Consider the following 19,318-nt stretch of genomic DNA (forward strand, 5'->3'; position numbering starts at 1 on the left):
GCAATCTTGGGGTACGACGGGATGAGACATCCATATCCCGGCTGAGTGCCGTTGCCGTTATCTCCGAGTCCTTTCCTCGCTCCTTGACACACACTCTAACACATGGCGCTAGATAACATGACAGTTGTCTATGGAGCTAGTATCCAGCTGGATGGATCAGCGGAGCCCCGTTCCCTCTCCCCGGATCCGGGTCAGTAGGTCATGGTTAGCTGGCTTTGTGGGATATGTACAGCTAGTCATGTATTTTGGAGTGACGCAAATCCCTATAACAGTACACTGTCTGGTGTTACTGGGAAAGGTCTGGGCTATCCGTGATGTCTGCTTGTTCAATATTGAAGTTTGTAAAGGTATAAGGGAAATGAGATGGGAATGAAGCGTCAATCATGACAGTAGAAATGATTTCTTGTCTTCTTGTACTATTTTGACAAATTTTCTGTCTGAAAAACGATCCAAGTGAATGAATTCAAAGACAAATTCATTCTAATTAGACTGTCTGCTATTCTCGTTCCAAAAAGGCAAAGAGGCTTCGAGCCGAGCTGCACCATAGATTGATGAGCTATCCAATGATTCTCCTGCATACTTCCTAGCGGCCTCCATACGGGACAACGCTGTTTCGATAGTCGGTATTCTCGTACCATGCTCCTCGGCGATCCTCACCGCGTGTCCGGCATCCTTGGCCGCCAGGGACACTGCGAAGCCAGGGGGTGTCCCCAAAGGTGGCGCGTATGCGCCCGTTGTCATGCGCTTTGAGTAGCTCTCGATAACGGGGCCGTACATGTCCCTGATGAACTGTTCCATCTGGCGGGTACCGAGCCCGGTTTTCTCGGCAAAGACTTGCGCTTCGGCGGTCAACTCCTGGAAGCCAATGACAAAGATGTTTCTGTTCCAGAAAGATGTGATTAGTATTGTGGGCAAATTCCAATCTCGGACCGATTTAGTCCAACAGTGGCCAATAATAAGATGCAATGCTCACCCTGATATCTTGAGTAAGCTTGATTTGCGGACATCTTCGCCCATATCTATTATGCTTTTTCCCATGACATCAACCACAAATGGCCTCAGCTTTTCGATAGCAGTGGAGGGGCCGGCCATAGCAAAGATGAGCTGACCAGCGGCCGCCATAGGGCTAGCTCCAAAGACAGGGGACGCAACGAATGTAGCGCCTACTTTAGCAAGACGTTCGGAGCACCTCGCTGCAGTATCTGGATGGACTGTTGATGTATCAACCCATATCTTGCCTTCGAGTATGGCGCTGCTCCAAGTGTCTAGAGCCTTCGATACGAGACTGTCCAGGACCTCATCGTTTGAGATCTGTGATGGTCAATAAGCAAATGCGGAAAATGCTACAAAATTACAAGCATGATCAGAAACTACCATTGTAAATATGACGGATGACTTTAGGACCAAAGTCTCGAAGTCTCGTTCAGGAAGTCCCCCAGCTTCCCGCAGAGATTCACCTCGCGAAAGCGTCCGGTTGCTGTACCGAAGAGGCGGTAGACCCCTAGATGCGAGGTGTTTCTGCAGATTGAGTGCCATGCCAATTCCCATTGACCCCAGACCAAACTAGAGTCATGTGTGAGTGAACAAGGGAATGATGACTATAGTAGGAGAAGTAATACCCATCCAAAATTCTCCTGTGCAGCCATGATCTTCTTGGCGTCTGTTTGACGAGGACACAATCGACGTCGACTTGGTGTAGAAAATAGCCGGCGGTAAGCCCCTTTGGAAGATTGAAACGATTCGGGAAATTCGGGATGTCACAGACTACTCCAGGTGACAATTCAAGTGCCTCTTGAAAGTGTAGATATACAGTTCGAGATAAGTGGTGGCTGCGGCGGAGCTCCGCAGCAACCCTAGTCTGGGGCAGCGGCCTACTCGCCGCGCGCTAGTCCACACACCCTTACTCATAAGCCATACCACCAGCCGAGATGACCTCCTCGAGCACCGTTGTCATGAAGGACCCCATTGCCCAAACAGGTCTGCCCTTCCAGAATTGTAATACGGTTTCCATGAAGCGTACCTCGCTCGCCTCCGACGCCATGCCTAATGCGGTAGACTCCCGAACCGAGAGGCGCCGAGTTTGGCCATCGATGTCCTCTTGTCGCTGCAAGACTTCAAGGATGGAATTGAAGACAATGGTAGAAGCCTCAAATCGAGTGCGGACGGTCGGCTGGGTACCTGACTTCCGTCGCATCTCTGCTGTTGCCCATCGCAGTAATCTCCATATTGCCAGGAGGATCTTGTATGTAGCCACCGTCGCCCACGGCGCTTCTCGCAACGGATCTTGCCTCTCGATACTTGTCACACTTGACAGCACGTCCATCAAGTCATCAAGGAAGACCAACATCCCGTCATCGCCGGAGTTGTACCTGAGGAGGTTTTGCAACGATCTGCGAGCTCCAACTTGAAGTCCCATGGTGAGATGTGTCGCGGTGGTGAGGCCAGCAACGACGCTATTCTCCACGATACCACCAATCAGAAGATCATCGGGTTTGCAGAGCGCAAGCTTAACAGATAGCGCGATACGCTCAGCAAAGTTCAAGATGTGCCAGTTCGAGCTATCTGCCGCAGCGATTTGCGTTGTGATGATCTCAGAGACGTATCGTAAAGCTGCACTGACCTGTCTGTTTTGAGATTGAGTGAGAATGTGGTACGCGTTTGGGTCGGCCAAAGCCGGTGGGAGTTGGTAGTAGCAACGGGTAAAATCCCTGACGAGTGAGTCGAGACTGGTGAGAACGAAGAGCGTTGCCATCGGCGAAGCACGTAGCGCCGCTAAAAGTTGCGGGCTCGGTGTATCCGTCATCAATGATTGCATGGCAAGGTTTAGTGATTTTGTTGTTGGGCAAGTCATGCCAGGAGTGTCGTGAGACCGGGTCAGTCCGACGGTTCGGGGTTCGTCTCCGAGCCGTTGGGCCCATGCTAACGATGTGTCCGCTTCCCATAATGATGAAGCAAGGGGCAGCTCCCAATCCAGCTCGGTGGGAGTGGTAAGCGGGCGAATGTTGCAAGGGGAGAAAATATGAAAGTCGAGAAATAGTAGAGTGTACATGGATAGCTTCATGGACTCCGACTCAACATATGACATCCAGTGATCGTGTAATGTCTGTTCTTCCGAGTCTCTGAACCTGGATGTTGACTGGAAAACGTTTTGACGGAGGAGACCGAGGTCTCGGGCGGCCTACTCAGGTCAGATTAATGGGAAAACAACCAGCACCTGTTAATATGGACATCTTACGTCTACAATCCATCGCAACATCTTCTTTGATTTGTCGAAGTCAGATGCATTGCCAGTGAAGGCCCCATAGATTATATGCAGGAGCCACGCTTGCATAACCCATGTCCTGCGGATTTCTCTCCAATCCGCCTCAACCTAGCATAGGTGAGCAAAGTATCGATACGGTCAATGCTTGACTTGATATCGTATTTCAGACTTACAATTCGCCAAAGTTCATCATGGCCATGTTTCCATAGTGTTTGGCTCTTCCGCATCAAAGATGCCATTTCCTCCTCAGACACATTCCTAGAAGCATATAGCATGCCAATTGAAACGATAATCTGCTTCGATAACTTGGGTAACTCATTTCCTAGGCTTTGTCGATGCACAAGTGGGAATGACGGATGGAAATTCTCGAAATACGTTGATACGTAAGTTTCTGTTCCGCTCGTCATAATCCTGAGATACTAGTCAGTTGTGAAATGAGACCGTATCTTTGGACAACCTACTCCGTCACTAGAAGCTCCTCCGGGTCGGGCACTTCTGCAGCTTCTGGCGGGCTATCTGGGTAGATGGTGCCATCTCCGACTCCAGCGATAATGCCTTCCTGAGAAGTTGAAAAGGGCGAATCATCCTGGTCGTCTGGTGAAAGAACAGTTTCTTCAATGGCTGGTGCCGGTTGCTCCGCTCCGTTCTGAATACCGGTGATCGTCAACACACGGCTGAATGTGCCTCTACATCTTTCGGCGTGTCTCTTGCACACATCCTTTCTAGTAAACCTAGCTTTGCAATTTTCGCATCTGAAGGGCCGACGGCTGTCGCTACCATGTCCTGGCGAGTGTGAGCTTCGCAACTTTGAAATTTCGGGGCTGACACATACTTGAGCGTTTATGTCGTTCCAAGTTTTCCTTTGACGTGTCTTAGTCACCGTCATTGATTGGAGGTTTAAGGATACCTACATTTCTCGTAAATGTCTGCGTGCACTCTGTGCAGGTGAAGGGCCGTGAACTCATCATGGGCGCAATGCTGCGTTTGATGTTCGGGTTGACGTTGAGGACCCTGGCGAACGGGGAAGTAGCTAAAGGGGTGATGGGCCCGTGCGTCTATGCTTATCAGTTCGTCTTGTTGCATACTACAATTGAGGGTCTGCCTATTGGCATACTCCTCTAGACTCCTGCGCCACAAAGGCGAGGGCAAATACAATCAAAGTGAAGCTGGAACTTCAGTGCCTAAAGATTCAAATTGTGAGACTTTCCACTTCCTATGGTGAAACACTTCATGAATAGTTATCGATCTCATAGACTCTATAGCCAGACAGTTGCCAGTTTTGAGTCTAGATTCTTAGCGATTTGCAAATGAGGCGGGCAAAATCTCAGTTTCCCATACTAGATAAAAGTTTTCATTCATGAATGCATTTAGTGTTGAGGAATAGATCGTATAACCTGTATTTCAAGGAGCGACTCAGCGATTGAGGTGTAAAAGTTTGTCAAGATGTACTTTGTAAATGGTTGGGTTGAGTGCCTACGGTTACTACTAAGTCTTTGCAATCTGATTAGGTTTCACTCGAACGAAACTATAAAGGTGGATAACAAAAGTAGGTCAATTTCCATCTCTGGGCAGAAGAAAAGATCATAAGGAAACGCTTTAGGCTCGTAGGCAGCTGTTTCGAAACCCAATCACATCTCAAGCTTGATGTTCTTGTCAATAGCACCCGACTGAAACGTCCGAATCATAACTCCCGTAGCCGTATCATTCCATGCAGTTGTATCTCCTTGTACGAATCCGCTGCTTGTGCAGTAATCCATGATCCTTCCCGCGGTTCTTGCGATTTCCTGACTATGAATCGGGCGTATCTTGTTAGTCAAAGCAGCTTTGAGGAGCGAGGAGGCCTAAGTTGAGGGCGGGAGCGAGCGTTTACCAAGTTGACTGGTGCAGAGATTCCTTGTTCTTCCTCCATCCGAGAATGAAAGTTTCACCATTTGAGCGGCAGAACCCTGTTAACTCCTTTTCCTTAACAATGCACTTGTTGTCATCTTGGTTTGCAAGCCACTGAATGCACCAGGCAGCGTTCTCAATCTGCAGTACAATAAGATAGAATGGAGACTGTCAGCTAGATGAATCCTCCTGTGACATACTCGGATAGAGTTGAGAGACACAAAGACGTACCGGCGCCATATTTGTGGGGAAGCTGTTGCATCGAACGGTGTTGATATCAATGATCTTGGCACTTTCAGAAGTCTTGGACTTGAGGAAGACGTTATCGCGCTTATTCGATTGACTTCCATTGGACTCTTCAGACCAAGAAGTGTTGTGAGGGGAAGTAGATTGCCAGCCTGTTGCGGAGAGTCGGATGTTAGCAGATGGATCATCACTTTTCTTGGTCCCATACCACAAAATTGGACGAAGTCATGGGCAATTGAAGATCTCACCGATGATGTTCCGAGATCTAATTGAAGCTTTGGCTGCCTCTTTAGCAGATAGGTGCTGGGCCGTGGGGTTGTTGATAATATCATCAGCCCATTGCTCGAAGGTGAAAGGGGGGGATGAGAGTGGCGGAATAGGTGATCGAACATCAGTCGGAGCCGCAGCTATCAAAGGAGCAGTTGCCAGGGCACAGATTGCAATTCTGAGTAGAAGGAGCATCTTGAATAGTTTTGGATGGCGAGATAGTCATGGCCTGTCGATACCGAAACGGAAGCTGTAGTGTTGGAATTCCAATCGACTGCTGAGATCTGTCCATATGCAGAAGGGGCAGAGGCCTCTTATATAGAGACGGCAGACTGAATTGATAACGTGAGCCAAAATCTGGATTTTGTTTTTGCTTTGACCGTTGATTGACCGCATTGGGACCACATGGTCGTTGTGCTACTATGGTACCAAGATGCTCACTCCCTTGCTCCCTTGGATCTTTATTCTCTTCTGCCCTGCGGGCCAAAGCATGTTTTGTCAAAAGGGTGTGACAGAAAGTCTCCTTTCAATTCAATCAAGCACAAGGCTGGAAATCTTACCCTTCAATGGCGCCAAATAGCGTACAGGCTCGGCACTATTCCGTAAGCTGTGTGAATTTGCATCCTAGCCTCTGGATATCGATATTATCAAGAAACACCTGATCTATCAGAGCACTTTAGGTAGCTTCATCGTATCTACGAGAAGAGAGCAGATTCGTTTCAAAATGAAGATCTGACGCTGTGGTGCCTTTAATATCTTGAAGAGCTGCGATTGTCCAGGTCGGCGCACTTCGGTCTGCTAGAAAAAGGAGCTTGGCATTGATGGGTACGCGGGCACTGCTGGCAGGGCAGTCATGTCCGATTCAAGCGACTCGACATTTTTCTTCTGACTTTCCAGAAATGAACATCCAGATTGAGTAGCCGCTGATTCGCTCAATATCAATCTCTCCTTCTTCAAAATGTGATGTTACGATCCTCGCGAATCTTCAACTCGAATGTCACCGCTCCCACGGCCCCACCGACCCCACTCGCTCCGGCGATCAAACGGCCGCTCATCAATATCCCTGCCCGCCCGCCGTTTCAGGAGTCTCGGCCGCACCCTCCGATCTTGCACCAATCAGACGGCCACCCGTCCCCCGTCAGGGGGCACCCCGCCACGAGGGCCACGGCGAGTCAAAAACCCAATTCAATACCTTACAAGGGGGAGCTACCTCCCCCGATCCGGAGCTTGCTGTCCTCTTTTTCGCGCCAATCTTTCATCCTTCTCTTCGGATCTTGCTTCTTTTTAAGCTTCTTTTTCCACCCCCACCACCACTCACTTGACGGGTGCCAATCACATAGCGCAGGGCACATCCTGGTCTCATCACCCCCCTCATCATGTCTCTGAAGACTCTCTTGCCATTGCTCGCGCTCACTGGCGCGGGCATGGGTTGGCAGCACAAGACCGAAACCGAAGTCCGTGATGCCCTCAAGGCGAACGAGCATAGCCTAGTAGCGTGTAAGTTGTACCAGTCTCACGAGACCTCTCTGACAGCATGCTGACGCCATGTACAGTTATCGAGGTAAGCTGAGTCACTGGCCCCTGAGCTGATTCCCCTGCGAATACTCCCCCAACCTCCATGCTGCCGTAACATACTAGCAAAGCGCTGACCTTACCAAAGCCCTCAACGTACGACGCTCCGCACCTATACAGCAACATTCGTTAACAGGGACAACAGCGACGCCAGCACAGCCCTCGAAAAGCACTGGTCCGCCGTCGAAGATGCCGTCCCGACCGCCCTCTCAGTAGATTGCTCGACTTCGGCCTCGCTCTGCTCCGAACACGACGTCGCTTCCTACCCCGCCATCCGCCTCTACCGCCAAGACGGCACGAAGCACCACTACCGCGGCCCCAGGAAGGCCTCTGAGTGAGTCTACCATCGGCCCCCTCCTTCATCACCTCACAAAGAACCTCCAGCTAAGCCGCCCGCGTCTCTCTTTTCCGCAGAATCACCGCCTTCGTCCGCCGCATGCTCCGCCCCGCCATCGTCCCTCTCGACAGCAAGGCCGCGAAATCCTTCAACAAGGACGACGACGTGGTGCTGATAGCGCACATGGCCGAGTCCGAGACCAGTCTGCGCGAGCGCTTTGCCGAGATGGCCGGGCGCTACCGCGACCGCTACGCCTTTGGGCTGACGACGATTGACGAGGCGCCCGGGCGGATCGCGTGCTATAACAACGCCGACGGGGCGTTCCACATGACGTCCGAGCTGGACGAGGTCGACTCGATGGAGAAGATGCTGAAAAAGTGCGCGTCGCAGCTCGTGCCGCGGTTGACGAGGAGGAACGAGGCCGAGTATTTGAGCGTCAGTTTTAGCACCCCCTTTGCAGTCTTGCAGACGTTTTCTCATGCCAGGTTCGAGAGGCAAACTACTGACGTGTGGAATGGTTCACAGTCCGGCAAGTCGTTGACCTACTTCTTCTCGACGGTCGAAGAGAACCTGGACTCTTGGACATCGGCCGTGAAACCCATGGCGAAGCAGTACCACGAGTACATCACCTTCGTGACGGTCGACCTCGGCGAGTACCCCGATATGCCGTCGCTCTTTGGCCTGCCGGCGGATGCTACCGAGGGCGTGGCGGTCTATAATCCGGCTGTGGGCTTGGCGTTCCCGTTCAAGGGTGGCAAGATCACGGTAGACGCGGTCGCGCAGCACATCGCCGATATCTCTGAAGGTAACGCCGATGCCTGGCAGGTGGGTGAGCCGACTGCGGATGAGGAGATTGTGGAGCAGGTCATGGAGGAGGTCCCAGTGAAGGGGGGAGACGGTTCCAAGGTGGTAGAGACCGAGGAGACCAAGGAGGCAACCAAGGAGACTGGAGAAGAGAAGCTTGAGATCCACGACGAGCTCTAGGCAAGGAATTTTATTTTAGTTGTGCGCTGTTCACACTCAACGCTTGTTTCCTGGGTCCCGATCACTGGACCGATAGTGGGACAACATCTAAGGCATCGCTCGAAACAGGGTCGCTGCCCACCGTTGCTGATCCGAAAAGAAAACAAAGATACCAAAGCAAGCCGGCTTGTAGTCTTCATGGAGCTGATATCTGCATCCAAAACCCAAGGATCGGGATTCTCGACTTTGGCAGAAAAGCAGTTGCCTCGAATTTACAGCAACAAGCTTGGCTGCGTATGGAAGAAGGAAGCCAGACAGGAGGATCAGCTGGAAGTGAAGGAAGGGGGTAACAGCAGAGCCCGTCCGTCTTCTGCTTACCCAAGCCCTCTGGGCTAGGCGAATTTCGCGCCATCTCGAGCGCAATAGACGCCCTTATATAGAAACAGACGTCAAAGTCGATATGATTTCTTCGCGGAGCCGGGCACCGCTCCGTCGTTACCATTTCTGTTCCCAAGCAACTGAATGATCATCAGATTGTACGTCAAAGCTGCTTCGGCGGCGACGGACCATGCCCCGCCAGCCAGCCTTCGTGGTAACTAACCCCGAACACGCATCGCGCGCATCGCGGAGGAAAAGGACCGGCATGAGGGTGGGACGGACCTGCGTTGCCTGCCAGCGTGATACGTTACACAGGCCGCCAAAAAAAAGTCGACAAAATCGCCGCCATTTCGGAGCCGGATAAAGCTCCGTTAGGGGTTTGTCTACGTTGAACCAAACGTTCTTAGCACGTTGTTCGTTCTTGTTCCAATCAGCGACTCCAGGACCTCGTACAGTGACCCAAAGACCACTGTTTCTCACTATCCCCGTATCCAAGATTCGAGTTAGTCCGAGACCCTTGGCTTAGGCTATCTCTATCCCGCGGAGGCGGGCTGCCCCTCCGCTGCCTGCCGCCGCCTCGGCTCTCAACTGAGTCAACTGAGTCAACTCGGCTTCTTTCTTGGGATCAAAGTCCCCTCTCCCGGACTCCAGAGAGGTCCGGAGCGGGCTCCGTGTTCATTGAGCCAATCAGTTTGCTGAGCCGCGGAGGCGGACGAGGCCCCGTCTCCAATCTCAGACTGAGACACTAGAGCGAAGTCACTCTCCAGCGGTCCCGCGGAGGCGGGCATTTCCTCCGTCGCCGCCGTCCCAAATCCCAGACTTCAAGCCTATAAGTTTCGCTGCTCAATCGGGACTATAAATCCACTCTGATTCCTCCGATTTGTATACTCGGGTCACATGACACCAGTTTTCTCAACTTCACGTCTACATCGCGATGCTAATTTCCAACTTAGCGGGCCACTCGAGCCCAGCCGACTTCTGCCTTGTGGATTTTAGAGGAATATCTTCAAAGTAGCAGAAGTAGCAGCGGTTCGTCCTTCTGTAGCTTTAGATAAAGCAAGTGTCAAGAAAAGTCCCCAAACCGAATGCCTAGTCACTGTGCTCCCGCCATACCATGTATTCTTGCGATTCACGGTCCTTTCCATCATATCTTGCATTCGATTGACCTGAACGACAAGAGGATGCAGATCCACTTAAATCAAGCACATCCTTCACGTAAACAAAATCGCCACAAAGAATCAAGAGACGAGAATTCAATACAATCACCTTCTCCATCGAGTATTCAACCCTGAACTCAACCTGCATTAGACTCAATTCCTTCCTTCTTGGCACCTTCCAGATCGTCAGCTCAGATAAGGCCTTTCTAGAGATATCTATAAAGCTCCGCGATCATAAGATTGCTGTGCCGCAAATCCTTCGACGCCCGGCTCCTTCAGCTCGCTTACTCGAGACACGAGAGTTTGAAAACGCTGTAAGTCTTTCGTGTAAGACAGAGGGGTTTCTGAGAATCGACGATTTCACTCGTTGCCTTACTCAACCCCCTCCCCCGCTTCTTGTCAGCTCCTGGTGCCCCCCGATACTGTCAATTAAGACAGTGATCACTCGAGATTTAACGAATCCTATCGGTGAATAACTCCATAATAGGAATGTAGATAACATCCTCTCTCTTCAACGCCTCGAACCTCCCAGCAGAAATGCCACATACCTTTGAATGCCAAACCTACATAAAGCATCACCAATTCTTTCAGCGAAGCACGTCAATCCCAAAGACAAAGGCACCATACCCCATCCACACAGAAGCCTAAATCCCACTTCTCCAAACACTTTTCCCGCCCAAAGAATTAAAATGCAACTCAAATCTCTCTTCGCCCTCGCCCTCGCCGCCGCCGTCACAGCAGCAGCCGCCACCCCAGGCGGAACCGAGAGCACCCCCCTCGACAAGCGCGCCCCCACAAAGGCAGAGTGCTGCTGCTGCTACGGCGGGCCCTCAGTCGGCTGCGCCGCGGACCTCAACTGCGCGGGCTACACGCCCAGCATCGGCGTCTGCCTCGACACGCGGTGCCCGTTCAAATGAAACGGTGCGACTCGCAATGAGTAGTACCTCAATTGGAACGGCGGATCTGTTCAGAAGGGGAGAAAAGCAATGGGCTTGGGAGAGTAGGTTTCCTCCATAAGGCTTGATGAGGTGTTGGGTGTGTGTGCCACCTAGATGGTCCATGGGGTGGTCTACCTCAATTGTGTCGTTCCGATCCTTCCGGCACACGGAACCCATTCCGAGGGACACCCTGTTATTAGTCAGTATAAGTTCCTCAACTTTAAAGGAACAGACCTGGGGGGCCTTTGTTTCCAGCTTGATAAATCTTCAATGACGTCATCAATGGAAGACTGCAATTTTCGAAATGATTCTTTATACTGCATCATCACCATGGGTTGCGTCGTGCTGTGACATCCAATATTACATGTCTGAGACTAGACAAACATTTGCCTTGTCATCGGTATTTGATTCTGGCGTCATCTTGCATGCGGCATCGTTCTGTTGTCTGCCCTGCACGTTCGCCTCGCCCTGCCCAACTGCAGCGCCGGTTCCCAGCATCAAAGCCAACGACATCGATTTTTCAAAGTCTATTCAACATTTTTCTTACCGCCTGCTCCTGATACGCTTTAAGGAGAATAGAATATTGGCGTCGAGTAGTTGCGTGGCTAACCTAGAGGAAGTCGACTCAGGGTACTTGGCTTGACTGCGATACTGCGACATTTTGGGGACATCGCTCCCGGCAACTTCAGCCTCAGCCTCTCCAAAGAAGTCGCCATTCGTGTATTACCCAAATGATACATGTAGCGCCGTGTGTATCACTGTGCGCTCTTCGCACATCAATCAAACCATTGAGACGCAGATTAAATAGACATCTTCGTCTGTGGCCTGTAGCCTGTCTTACACGTTGTAGCAACCCGAGACCATCAGGGCCGAGTTGACTTATACCAAGAGGTATACAGGAAAACTCATAAGAGCTCAAGGCCTGGATCCATCAGTGTTCAAAGATGCCAGTATATACTTTCGAGCTTCTCTAGAACTCTGTGGACGAATGCTTTTAGCATGCGAATAGCCTCGAGGGGTAGGCCTGGTGGTATCGCAGATAGAAGAAAGACGGAGGCGATAAACCGTAGGAGGTGTGTGAACTAGAAATTGTCCACAGTAGTATGCATAAAAAAGGACGTTTCGCGATTATTTTGTCGTGTATGTCTCCCTCTCTCCCCCAAGTCCATGACCAGGGGACTCGTGTACAAGCATATCCTAAGGTAAGGTAGGTATCCCTAACCTAACGGACGTAAAAAAATGGATCTTCCTGTTGCCTCAACCCCGAATTTCGACCCCTCCAATGATATAATCTCTAATGGTATGTTTCCTCTAATTCCCCGTAAATCGCTCGCTAATCGCAAGTTTTCCGACGTTCAAAAATCGCCGGCCGAAAGTAGGCAGTGTAGACTGTCAAGTCTCTGGTAGGTCTTCCAATCTTGCGGTCGATGATGAGCAAGGTTCAGTATGCTTGCGGCTCGGCAGCAGCAGCAGCTTCGTCTCGGCATCTTTGGCACATGCACCATCCGCCGAGACTTCCCTTTGCCCAAGCCCTTCGTTGATCGACGGGCATTGTTACGTCGCAGTAGTGGTTCAAGACCTCTTCACCAGCCTTGAGCCCTCCTGGAGCGCCGCCCACGACCTTTGTCTTCCGCGCCCAAAGTGTCATCTGTCCTCCCCAATCCCATGTGACGTTCGGATTGCAGTCGTGGTTGGCTAAGCACCAAAGGGGGTGTACTGCAGCGACATCGGGTCGACCATCGCGTGGGTTCTTACGGGCTGATGCCGTTCCGCGGAATTTGCTGTAGAGGGTATTAAGAACCCACAAATCGTGTTCTTGAATAGTGCTATAAATGTCGACGTCCATCTTTTCGAGGATGTGGAAGGGTGTCTCGATATTGTACTTGAACGAGAATGGCAGCGTCCATTCCGGCGGCGGATTCGCACTCGGTGAGATCTCGATATCGTTCGATGCTGAAGGCACAAAGTCACCCCAGATGTACTTGATCTGTGTCACATCCAAGGGGTGTATCTCTTGGTGATTGGACATGGCCAAGACACGTGCAAGAAGCAGCAGGTGTAGTGTCTCATCGGCTTCCGAAGCTTCAGGGTCCTTGGCGATGGCGTCGACATCCTTCTCGCATACAGCAGGGTGGTAGAGTTCTTGCGCCATATCATGACAGTGTTGGCTACAGAAAACTGTGTCGTAACATTCGTCGCAGCTGACAGCGGCTGGCTCGCTACCCAACGGTGGCAGTTCCGCACTACACGCATCGCAGACTGGTTCCTTGAGGCGATTATTGGCGGTCAAAAGCGAATATTCTTCCAAGACGGCCTCTCCTGGCGCAATGTCTTGCGTCGCAAAGAGGCCCAGCTGATTGCATGTGGGTATGATATCGTAGCCATCCATATCGCTGGCTGCCTCCAAAAGGACTGGGAGCTTAGACACTTGGACCGCACACTTGGGTGCAGACTTTGCTAGTTCGGCGTTCAGAAACTCGAGGGACTCGGGAGCAAAACGGTCAGGCTCGTATGTGTTCCAGGGGTAGACTTCCCTCCGAACAAGCCCCCATTCCGGAAGAACGTTGACATTGAAGTCGTCTCTGCGACATCGCCGACTCGCCACATGCTTGATGTATCCCATCGTTTGAAGGAGTTCGTCGTTCTCGGGAGCGATCAGCAGACCTCGGTCGCAAAACTCGTGCGCGCTTTTCAGGCACCCGCACAACAAAAGACTGAGGGCAAGAATCTGAAAGGCGCGAACAGAGGATAGCTTGGCCACATGAGCGGCGAGGCTCGCTTGGTCTCTAGCCTCGTCTGTCAGATAGTCGCTTCCGAGCTTGGACAGAATCCCATGGTCCAGGACAATAGGCAGTGGGTCCAGAGGGCGGGATCCAAGGGCCTCGATAGCTTGCTCATGATACTCAGAGCCCTCGTGGAGGACGTCGTCGGTCAAAAGAAGAGCTTTGTAGGCATCGCCGGCGGCCAAGTCGGGGTAGCCCAATTCAGAGTGGACAACAGCACGTTCGAGGTAAGTGATCAAGTCGTATGGGTTGTCGATCAAGGTCTCTGTGAGATGTCGCCGACGCTCGAGTAGACCTTCTGAGCGTCGAGTGTTTTCATCCTCCAAGGGCGACTCATTGCCCGTGGTTGTGGTGCTTGCTGTCGACATGGTGAAGAAAAGGAAGCTAGTAGCAAAGCGCTTGGGCAGCACTGTTCCGGGCTAGCATCCAACAAGGTGCAGGCAGGGCTGCTGATAAAAAGAAGGGAAACAAGGCAAAAGAAGGAAGATGCCGCCCAGGAATCGAGATCGAAATTGGATGCAAGTGACACTGACGTCAGTGAGGAGAATAACGATCCTGGTATTGCTGGGCTCAAGGTCCAAGTCGAGCGGACGTGTTGTGGTACCTTAATGGAACACCGTCTCGGGAACGGAACGGTGAGATGAACCTGAACCCTAGGAGGAAAAAGCCCGGCACACGGCTGCGCGCGGTTGTGTCTCGAGGTCTTTTTTTTTTTAATTGTTTTATTTTTTCGACTGAGAGGGGGGTTTTTTTTGGCAAAGGAAACGGGGCAAGCCCACAACTGGTCAGACCACTTTGTGGCAACCCTGCCCGGGCTGTATCCGTTGGAAGTCGTTGAATTATAGCGTAAAGAAAGAGCCCGGGGAAAACGGATTTGAAAAATGGGGGAAACGAGAGTAAGTAGATTTGAAGAGGGGGAAAGGGCCGATGAAGGAAAAGAGGCGAGAATGAGATGGCAGGACTGGAGGGAAGGAAGGCGTCCTTATTCGTCAATCAGACGGAAATGAAGGTGAGGCGATGGTGTTGGTCTGGCGGGTGATGGCGCGCCCTGATGCCTCTCTCGTTTTAGTCGTGCTTGATCCTGTGCTGCTCTTTTCTCTGATTCTCCTCGATTGGCGTTTGCTGCCTGTCTTGACAGTTGCAGCCGGAGGTGACTAGCCCGGTTTGTTTAGCTTGGTCCCAGTAAGACGGAGACCCTATTTTTGGCTGATGGCCGGTCCGTCCAAGTATGCCGTTTTTCAAAAGGGGGCAACAAGATGGAAATTAAACACAGACGCAAGTCGTCGTCGACCTTGACCTCGAAAGGGAAGGGGAAGAAATTTGCAACTCATCAATTGGATATTGGCCGCGGATTGGGGTCCGTTGGTGCGTGGTGACAAGTGGGGGGTTCTGGACTGGACCCTTGAAAACTGGAACTTCAGGGTCCTTCGCGTGGAGGGGTAAAACTGCCCTACCTGGTCTTTGTGACTTGCGGACAACCGCTCCCAAGACCGCAAGCGCATTCAACCCGGAACGTCTTGACGTTGAACCGCCAGGCGCAACGGCGTGACTGGCTGAGAGACCATCGCACACCCATGCTGCGTCCTCCAAGGGGGGGAAAGTTAGATGTACGGATAGGTTGCGACCCTTGATTTGCCTTGAAGTCCGTGGTCCATGGTTCCTGGTAAGATGACCCTTCGATGGACGGTAGAGACGGGGCAGTGGCAGTGAAAACATGGTTTCGTACCACTTGGCTTTGCAACTCAGCAACAAGGGGACTCGACCCTGTCAGCCTCACGTACCACGCGCTTGCCCGAGCTCTCCTTCCGTGGGCCGTGGATACTGGGGATTGCGACTTGTCGCGAATTGGCTTGAGACCTGGGAACCCTCTTCAAGGAACCGCATGTCTAGTGACGTCAGTGTCTAGTCTCCCCGTTGCTTTCATCCCGTCATTTCCGTTTTGACTTTTTTGTCTTTTATGGGTTCTCGTTTCTTCCGCATGAACCTTTTTTCACTCGTAACAATTCACATGCCGGCGCAATCCTGTGCAGTACGGTATTCGTGCCTTGTTCGTACTGACACAACCGACAAGAAATAGACGCGGCCGATGGAGCATTTGACGCCCGTTAGGCCGATCAGATGCCTTTTCTGTCCAGTTGCCTGCCTTTCTGTACGAATTCTGGAAAGGGGCCTCCATTTTTTACCGCAGTGCCGGAGTTATTCCTGTCCTTTGTTTCTTCGACAAGTCCTTGCCAGTGCCTGATCGCCATCTGGGGCAGCAAGGGATAGCTGGAGCAGCAGGGCAAAACGCAGAATGAGGCTTACTTGCAAGGGCCCTGGCACCCTACCTAGCACTGGGTCGCCCCGAGGATACTGCCTTCCCGTCCCATTCGTGATTAAGGGTCCTGTTGATTGACACTTTTCGTCGCATCTGCTGCAACCCGGTCCCCACCGTTTGTCGCTCGATATCAGCTGTGGCATTGTCGTATGTAGGTAGTATATCAAACACGGGAATAGCTCCGCGTGCTCCGGCCTGGTCGCGGCGAACGAACCAACAGCATGCGCCGTCAAGTGTGGATTCGAGGCCTTGGGCACACCGCCGACGTGAATCATGTCCACTTCCTGCAGCGCACTGCTGTAAATCGGACGCCTCTTACACATACATCGGCGATTGCCTGGTCTTGATCGTTGCTCCCCCCGCGGGCCATCACGCGTGTAATTTTGCTGAATTGACATCCGGACCGTTTGTGGATGATGATATCGCGGGATTCCGTTTCAGAAAGCGGCGCTTCACTTCAAGCGCTGCGACCCGCCAACACCCCTCCTTTTTTGGTTTTCGAGTCAACATTATGACGACAGCGTCCCCGCAGTAGCTGGACCAGGTTTCTGCTGAACCCCCGTCCGCCCGGCGGTTCGTGATGGTTCCCTTGAATTGGAGATGGACGACTTTCGAGTCAGTTCGTCGCAGTGACGTCATTGTCGAGATGCATCGATGCCCGGCGCAACATCCTGATGCACCGTCAAGTTTGCACCGGCTGTGATCGTTTAATCCACCGAGTTTATCAACCGCCTGGTGGTTGATTTTGTCGAGTCATGCAGGGGTCTATCAAACGCACCGCGAACAATGACGCACTCCGGACTCGTTCATGTAAAGACTCGTAAAATCTGTCAAGTTTCTTCAAGATGAATCAAATGCTATTACTGACGTGAGTGATAACGCAGAAGAGAGGTGACGAAGCTTTCGAGGTAGCGACTTGTGGAGATGTCACTCATCAGCCTTTGTACCTGTGCCCGCACTGGCGATATTGAGACAGGCACGCAAAGACCAATAGTGGATACCGAAGTATATCGTCGATTTGGCATAAGAAATGTGTTCTTGGATAGCGAATAAGGCACCGATGCTCGACAGTATTATTCCTCGTGTATCTTCTTGTGTAACGCAGCAGAGACGCGGAACTTGGACTGCGATTTCGTGCATTTTGGAAATTGAGGGCGCACTGCAAATCAGGCATTTGCCGGTGGCCCGCGATCTGTAGGACACCAGGCATCAAAAGATCGGACTGCCGTCCTTTGACGTGGAAATAGCATAATAGAGTTGATTCTGATATTGGATTCGGCCGGTAGTTCGCAGGAGGCGCGCCGGTTCGGGCCAGTGGTCTAGGCGTCTTCCCCAGACTCGCCGGCACATGCCAAACGCTGGCAGCACTATAGCAACGTGGGAGTGACAACGTGGATGAATCGGTGGTCTCGTCCATTGAGGTGTATCGTGGTGTCGATCCCACGTCCAACGGGAGGCAGGCGGTTTCCTGATGTCTGTCCGCAACGCTGCATTACATGCGACGAACCAGCAGAAGGACGATTGGCTGGATGGACAAGTGTAGAGTTGACACTGCAAATGGTGTCAGTCATGTCTATTCTGAGGTATATACGGATACAGCGAATGAATTTGGAACAGCAACTCCTGTCAGGCGAGCATTAATTTTGAGCATTGAGTCGACCATAACCGCACACTCGTATGTATGAAAGCGTGACTTGGAGCTAATGGTGTTTGCTTCGGAAGCATATGAACAAGCTGATAGTTGGCATGCTTCTTGGATAGGTATGTGGTCTCGCTGCATTTGGTCCAGTGCCTCAGCAGTGCTTTAGGTAGGTGGGTGGTTGAGGAGGGGGCATGTGGGCGGGCCAATAGCTCCAGGAGCGTTTCCTCCGGCAGGTTGTTGGAGTGCGAGAAGAGATTGTGCTCGGCGCTCGCTCTTCATGGGTTGACGACATGCATGACATTCGCAATGATGCTCGCAGTCTGAATTGCCCACCCCGGACAGACTTTGTCGACTTTTCCAAAGCAGAAGAGCTGCATTTCGCAAATTGAACATGATATCAACAAAAAGGAGCTTGTAGTATTATTCCTGCCATCTACCTAGTATTGTCTCCTTCCTTACTACCAGTCGGTGCTTCACTCCGGGCAAGTGCTGCCCTAGGTACCTTAGCTAAGAACGGAAGGCTGCTATTATGGATAGGTGCCTTCCCTCAGTTCACATTAGATTCGGCAGCAACGCTGAGACCAGCAATGCGGAAAGGTAGGAAGGCAGGAAGGATCCTTCCACCTTTTGTGCTTGGTGCTTAGGCTAAATCCCTCTTTCCGCTCATCCTTCCGTTGCGCTTCAACTTTGCCGTTTCTTATCGAAATCCATGGACCCCACGGGATGCGTACAAAAATGCACCCGAGCAATCAATCTCAGATGCTTCCATGCTCTAGCTCTGAGGCAGCGGCGCTGCTTCCCGACCGCCGGGCAGCTCGGTCAGGGGCCGTGAGCCATCGTGGTCGTCCTTCCTTGGCTGGATCTACCAGCTGTTCTCTTACTGCAGTGGGTTCACGACTCGGTTCGCCACAAAATCATCCCGCCAAACTTGTTCTACTTTCAGTCATCTCATCACCCTAAATCCTCCAGCTACCAGCCACCCGACACGCCGACTCGATCTACGACAGTAGTGCTGCATCAGCGCCATGCCGGACAATGAGTGTCCATTCCCGGAACTGCAATGGTTCCTTGACCCTTGAGGGCAGCGCAACTGCTTCGGCAAATCATCAATGTGTACCTTACGGAAGCACCAACGGACCAACGACAACTACAGTTAGCTTTGCGGACAAATCATTCATCACTCAGTCTGACTCTGCTGATTGCACCCAGCTTTGTGGCATTCAAAACGGACTCTTCATCTCTTGATTGTCAAGAATGAAGCATATCATGGATCGTAACGACTGCCATTACCGACGTTATCTGGCGAGTCAACAGCTCAAGGCTTTCAAGATATCCTTGTTAAAAGTCCGGACTCTACGGCAGGTCAACAATGAAGCTAGGAAAAGGCATTCGAGATACAGATTACCACCTCACAGCCGGTCCACTGGAAACATGGCAACCCCGCCATTTTACACAGTACACGCACTTGGGTAGGGTAAAGAATAAGGAAGAGAGTGTAGTGAAGTGCCGCAACAGTGCTCTGATGCCTTTTGCCCGCCGTTATCGATCACGAATCCATGGTGAAACGGT

The 19,318-nt window shown here is 51.7% G+C and overlaps 5 protein-coding genes across 5 annotated transcripts; 1 reads left to right on the forward strand and 4 right to left on the reverse strand.

The window, feature by feature from the left end:
- Positions 1 to 480: 480 nt before the first annotated feature.
- On the reverse strand, positions 481 to 1,646 carry HER10_EVM0006372 (uncharacterized protein; the record flags this gene model as incomplete). Its single annotated transcript, XM_035475958.1, has 4 exons — positions 481 to 880; positions 974 to 1,311; positions 1,375 to 1,563; positions 1,620 to 1,646. 4 exons carry the CDS (start codon positions 1,644 to 1,646, stop codon positions 481 to 483), a joined length of 954 nt encoding a protein of 317 aa, XP_035336121.1.
- A 254-nt stretch (positions 1,647 to 1,900) lies between these two features.
- On the reverse strand, positions 1,901 to 4,126 carry HER10_EVM0005019 (zinc finger protein ADR1; the record flags this gene model as incomplete). Its single annotated transcript, XM_035474645.1, has 3 exons — positions 3,436 to 4,126; positions 3,236 to 3,370; positions 1,901 to 3,178 (listed from the first exon to the last, which is right to left on the reverse strand). The coding sequence occupies exons 1-3, from the start codon at positions 3,667 to 3,669 to the stop codon at positions 1,901 to 1,903; spliced, it is 1,647 nt and encodes a 548-aa protein (XP_035335993.1). The 5' UTR covers positions 3,670 to 4,126.
- Positions 4,127 to 4,890: 764 nt separating this feature from the next.
- On the reverse strand, positions 4,891 to 5,857 carry HER10_EVM0008233 (uncharacterized protein; the record flags this gene model as incomplete). Its single annotated transcript, XM_035477764.1, has 4 exons — positions 4,891 to 5,050; positions 5,133 to 5,290; positions 5,381 to 5,547; positions 5,644 to 5,857. The coding sequence occupies 4 exons, from the start codon at positions 5,855 to 5,857 to the stop codon at positions 4,891 to 4,893; spliced, it is 699 nt and encodes a 232-aa protein (XP_035336288.1).
- A 1,014-nt stretch (positions 5,858 to 6,871) lies between these two features.
- On the forward strand, positions 6,872 to 8,849 carry HER10_EVM0000747 (uncharacterized protein). Its single transcript, XM_035470515.1, has 6 exons — positions 6,872 to 7,159; positions 7,216 to 7,223; positions 7,323 to 7,330; positions 7,380 to 7,568; positions 7,649 to 8,006; positions 8,097 to 8,849. Exons 1-6 carry the CDS (start codon positions 7,039 to 7,041, stop codon positions 8,553 to 8,555), a joined length of 1,143 nt encoding a protein of 380 aa, XP_035335590.1. The 5' UTR covers positions 6,872 to 7,038; the 3' UTR covers positions 8,556 to 8,849.
- A 3,293-nt stretch (positions 8,850 to 12,142) lies between these two features.
- On the reverse strand, positions 12,143 to 15,047 carry HER10_EVM0002116 (Wd tetratricopeptide repeat domain-containing protein). Its single transcript, XM_035471842.1, has one exon. It carries the CDS (start codon positions 14,156 to 14,158, stop codon positions 12,449 to 12,451), a length of 1,710 nt encoding a protein of 569 aa, XP_035335715.1. The 5' UTR covers positions 14,159 to 15,047; the 3' UTR covers positions 12,143 to 12,448.
- Between the last annotated feature and the right edge of the window lie 4,271 nt (positions 15,048 to 19,318).

This window comes from Colletotrichum scovillei, assembly GCF_011075155.1.
Source record: "Colletotrichum scovillei strain TJNH1 chromosome Unknown Contig00003, whole genome shotgun sequence".
NCBI classification, from domain to species: Eukaryota; Fungi; Ascomycota; class Sordariomycetes; order Glomerellales; family Glomerellaceae; genus Colletotrichum; species Colletotrichum scovillei.

What these genes read in the sequence shown, in the direction of transcription:
- HER10_EVM0000747 (XM_035470515.1), top strand. Translation starts at nt 7,039, where the DNA reads ATGTCTCTGAAGACTCTCTTGCCATTGCTCGCGCTCACTGGCGCGGGC. An exon ending in GGCCCCAGGAAGGCCTCTGA is followed by an intron (nt 7,569 to 7,648) that starts GTGAGTCTACCA and finishes TCTTTTCCGCAG; the next exon opens with AATCACCGCCTTCGTCCGCC. An exon ending in ACGAGGCCGAGTATTTGAGC is followed by an intron (nt 8,007 to 8,096) that starts GTCAGTTTTAGC and finishes AATGGTTCACAG; the next exon opens with TCCGGCAAGTCGTTGACCTA.
- HER10_EVM0002116 (XM_035471842.1), bottom strand. Translation starts at nt 14,158, where the DNA reads ATGTCGACAGCAAGCACCACAACCACGGGCAATGAGTCGCCCTTGGAG.